The sequence below is a fragment of the Ylistrum balloti genome, unplaced genomic scaffold, assembly GCF_031769215.1.
Source record: "Ylistrum balloti isolate Yb309-2 unplaced genomic scaffold, AGI_CSIRO_Ybal_v1 Utg370646, whole genome shotgun sequence".
NCBI classification, from domain to species: domain Eukaryota; kingdom Metazoa; phylum Mollusca; class Bivalvia; order Pectinida; family Pectinidae; genus Ylistrum; species Ylistrum balloti.
Window position 1 is genome coordinate 167,610 of NW_026782393.1, and position 5,072 is coordinate 172,681.

Consider the following 5,072-nt stretch of genomic DNA (forward strand, 5'->3'; position numbering starts at 1 on the left):
AGGAAGGGATTGTATGATAAAGGATCATGGGAATGTGTCTTATATAGGGATTGTATGATAAAGAATCATGGAAATGTGTCTTATATAGGGATTGTATGATAAAGAATCATGGAAATGTGTCTTATATAGGAAGGGATTATATGATAAAGGATCATGGAAATGTGTCTTATATAGGAAGGGATTGTATGATAAAGGATCATGGAAATGTGTCTTATATAGGAAGGGATTATATGATAAAGGATCATGAAAATGTGTTTTTTACAGGAAGGGGTTGTATGATAAAGGATCATGGAAATGTGTCTTATATAGGAAGGGATTGTATGATAAAGAATCATGGTCTTATAATGTGATTCTTATATAGGAAGGGATTGTATGATAAAGGATCATGGAAATGTGTCTTATATGGAAATGTGGGATTGTATGATAAAGGATCATGGAATGTGTCTTATATAGGGATGTGTATGATAAAGATCATGGAATGTGTATTATATAGGAAGGGATTGTATGATAAAGGATCATGGAAATGTGTCTTATAATAGGAAGGGATATTATAAAGATCGATCATGGAAATGTGTCTTATATAGGAGATTTTGGGGTATTTTTATATAATAAAGGTATCTATATAAATGTGTCTTATATTGGACAGGGCCTATGAAAAAGCTAAAAAAAAAGTCATTATATATTAATTGATAAAGTCATGGAAATGATTTCTTTTCAGGTCACATCACATTCGCCTTTCATCATGACGAAGGAATTTGTTTCCAGTACAACCCTATCTATCACTACACCTTCAATCCCACAACTGAATGTTTCATCTTCAAATTCTTCAATATCAAACACCGCCTTGGAAGTAAATGAAACAACCTTGACCTTTATTACATCCGGGCCTCTCCTTGACCTCGCAAATGACAACTACTTCAAAGATGTATTGTTATCATCATTGGTATATGTGTGTGTGTTATTGGCGATTGGGTTGCCAGGCAACATGTTGGTGTTGTATGTATATGGATTCAAATGGAACCGTACAACATCTAGAATTTTCATAATGGCCCTCGCTGGAATCGATCTTTTAAACTGCATGTCATCCATGGCAACTGAATTGTATCTTCTAACACATTTCTTCAAATTTGATTTCCCCTATGTGTGTAAAGTGACCAGATTTGTGACGTCATTTTGTAATAACTCAACAACTATTGTTCTATCAGCTATCGCTGTTGATAGATTCAAAAGGATTTGCCGTCCCTTAGAAGAACTGATAGATATCAGAACTGCTAAAAAGATTGTCTGGTTTGCCGTAGTTCTTGCAATAGCTACATCGTGGCCGTTGTTTGTACTATACGGGACACACGAACTAGAATTAAAGAAATTCGAAAATTCTGTTCTTGTTGGAAAAACTTGTGAAATCGAAGAACGATGGATAAAGACGATATATCCACTTCTTCTCGTTGGATTTCTTTTCACTTGTCATTTTGTAGCCGATATTATTTTTATAGTGTTGTATATCCATGTTGGAAAAGCCATAATACGACAAAGAAAAAACAGGAAGTCATTGAAGTCAGGAAATAGATACACCGCGCCTGAAATATCTGCGGCCAGTTGTACAATGGATGAACTAGATGGAAAACCTGCGGAAATGAGGTCAAGGAATTTCTCATTTGTAGTTTGGAACAAAATTGCGAAAAATGCCAGTCGTTCAAAATTGACAATAGCAAAAAATACAGAACGTCCAACAGGAAAACCAAAAACCCTTCCATCCGATTTAATTCGAAGACAGCTTTCGAAGGCAAGTGGAAATTCAAGTGGTTCCGGTGCTGTTCATGCTGGAAAGACAACAATGATGCTATTTTTAGTAACGGTTGTGTTTGCGGTGTCGTTCTTACCGTATTGTGTAGTAGTTATCCTCAGGGCAACACATCGGGAGGAGATTGTAAATCTGTCTAATATTGGTAAATCCATGTATAATCTGTTACTTCGATCCTATTTTATGAACAGTGTGTTTAATCCTGTTGTGTACTGTTTTGTGAGCCAGCAGTTTCGAAATCAGGTGATAGCTGCTTTTAAATGTACTTCAGGTAATCTACAAAGGTCACACTCACAGGTGAGGTCAAATCTGGGTTCAAGGTCACGTTAAGAGTGTGTAAGTCACAGAAAGATCAGATCAGGGATCAAATTGAAAAATATTGAAGGCTGTAGTGATCCGTGATAAGATACTGTATGTAAAATTGACAAAATAATTTTGAATATTAAATAAAAATCGGAAAGGTGACTGCAATTTTCGTTCTTTTAAAACAATAAACAAAATGATCCTTGGGTATAATTGCCTTAAACTCCATGAAATTTTGTCGGAAAATTTGACATTTGAACTTTTACCATGAGTACTGACTGCTGAGTGCAATATATACTCTGTTCTCACATTGAAACCTGAAGTTACTTTATTATACCATAAGCCTGAATGATAACATAAACCTAGTAAATGGCTGAAGTGTTATCATACAAACGTTTTTTTTAAGATATTATAATGACAGCAATTCCAAATTCTATCAAGCATTTTACTGGCTACCAAGTTTTCTGCAACCGAAACATTTCACAGTCAGACAGACTGAACTACCAAATTAACTAACACCAACTTGTTAAACCGAAGTATTGGGGTCTTTCGTCCAACCCTTAAAAGAATCACTGGTCTACAGATCGTTATTATAATGAACACTGAAGAATTGATAATCTATATGAGTGATTTCAAAGTTGTTTACATAACAGGCGTCATCCAAGAAACAACAGACGCTTATTCTTCCGGAACACGTGGTCTTATTCTCCTCGTACTTTTTCATGACTCCTAGTTTTATTAAATTTCAGTTTGGATTATAATTATGTTGACATGTTGGTATTTACTTGTTGTTTTATGTTGAAATATTGGTTACCATTGTAATACAGAATATTTCTTTGAGTGGAGTTGGTTATTTTTCAAAAGATTCTTAAAACACGAGCTTTAGCCAGTGTTTTGTAACTTTTAGAAAATAACTTACAACAGTGAACGTAAAACCATATACATTAATCACGATTTTGTGTTACCTGTTTATACCACAATAAAAATCTATTCGCAAGTTAAATTGATATGTTTTGTTTACGTCAGTTTGGGTGTGATGATATTACCTTTAATGAAATGCCGCTAATTAATATACAACTTTTCAGAAATAGATGGAAGTATTGTACCTCATAAATTATAACTAGAAATACACTAGAAATCCTATTGTTAGAGACACAATACATCATGCAATACTTAAGTAAGTGCCTGATGCGCCCATCCGGTCAAAGGTCATCCTGTCCACCAATGAATACATGCATGTGTTATGACATGTATCTTTATACAGTGGTGTCTTGGGAGTTGACTAATATCCACATATTGTGGTAGAAATGAAGGTTTCTGTTTATCATAGACTTTTGAATAAGTTTTCAATAATTCTCTTTAGGAATGAATTCAACGTTTGCATTTCTCAGCATTTGCAATTGCAAAGTCAAAAAAAAAAAATTATCATGGAAATTTTTTATTTGTGTTCATAATGCAAATCAACATCAACAAAAATCAATACGTCAAACAAGCGCAAGGCAAGTTTTAAAAAGTAACAATTAAAACTAATCTAGAGAGTAAGTGGTTAAATAAAGTTATAGCTGTTGGTAGGACGTTAAGTAACATAAACAAAACAACATCATAGCTGTTGGTAGGACGTTAACAAACACAAACAAAACAACAACATAGCTGTTGGTAGGACGTTAAGTAACATAAACAAAACAACATCATAGCTGTTGGTAGGACGTTAAGTAACATAAACAAAACAACATCATAGCTGTTGGTAGGACGTTAACAAACACAAACAAAACAACAACATAGCTGTTGGTAGGACGTTAAGTAACATAAACAAAACAACATCATAGCTGTTGGTAGGACGTTAACAAACACAAACAAAACAATAACATAGCTGTTGGTAGGACGTTAAGTAACATAAACAAAACAACATCATAGCTGTTGGTAGGACGTTAACAAACACAAACAAAACAACATAGCTGTTGGTAGGACGTTAAGTAACATAAACAAAACAACATCATAGCTGTTGGTAGGACGTTAACAAACACAAACAAAACAATAACATAGCTGTTGGTAGGACGTTAACAAACACAAACAAAACAACAACATAGCTGTTGGTAGGACGTTAACAAACACAAACAAAACAACAACATAGCTGTTGGTAGGACGTTAACAAACACAAACAAAACAATAACATAGCTGTTGGTAGGACGTTAACAAACACAAACAAAGCAATAACATAGCTGTTGGTAGGACGTTAACAAACACAAACAAAACAATAACATAGCTGTTGGTAGGACGTTAACAAACACAAACAAAACAATAACATAGCTATAGGACGTTAACAAACATATAACAAAACAATAACATAGCTGTTGGTAGGACGTTAACAAACACAAACAAAACAACAACATAGCTGTTGGTAGGACGTTAACAAACACAAACAAAACAACGCCATAGCTGTTGATGGGACGTTAAGCAAAGTTAAGCAACACAAATAAAAAAAATCTTTTGATAGGATATTATCCAATATAAAAGAAAAATATGACACTTATAAGAAAACCGGAAAAAAAATCAGCAAAAACAAAACTGACCATGCGACTGTCAAATATTTAGGACAGACACATCCATAGTATATAGGAGAACAACCAGAATAGGACGACACAGCTAGTATATAGGACGACACAGCTAGTATATAGGACGACACAACCAGTATATAGGACGACACAGCTAGTATATAGGACGACACAACTAGTATATAGGACGACACAGCTAGTATATAGGACGACACAGCTAGTATATAGGACGACACAACTAATATATAGGACGACACAACAAATATTTAGGACGACACAACCAGTATATAGGACGACACAACTAGTATATAGGACGACACAACTAGTATATAGGACGACACAACTAGTATATAGGACGACACAACTAGTATATAGGACGACACAACTAGTATATAGGACGACACAACTAGTATATA

At 34.4% G+C, this 5,072-nt stretch overlaps 1 protein-coding gene across 1 annotated transcript; it reads left to right on the forward strand.

The window, feature by feature from the left end:
- The first annotated feature begins 722 nt into the window (after window positions 1-722).
- On the forward strand, window positions 723-3,101 carry LOC132557226 (orexin/Hypocretin receptor type 1-like). Its single transcript, XM_060221723.1, has one exon. The coding sequence runs from the start codon at window positions 743-745 to the stop codon at window positions 2,129-2,131; it is 1,389 nt and encodes a 462-aa protein (XP_060077706.1). The 5' UTR covers window positions 723-742; the 3' UTR covers window positions 2,132-3,101.
- Window positions 3,102-5,072: the final 1,971 nt, after the last annotated feature.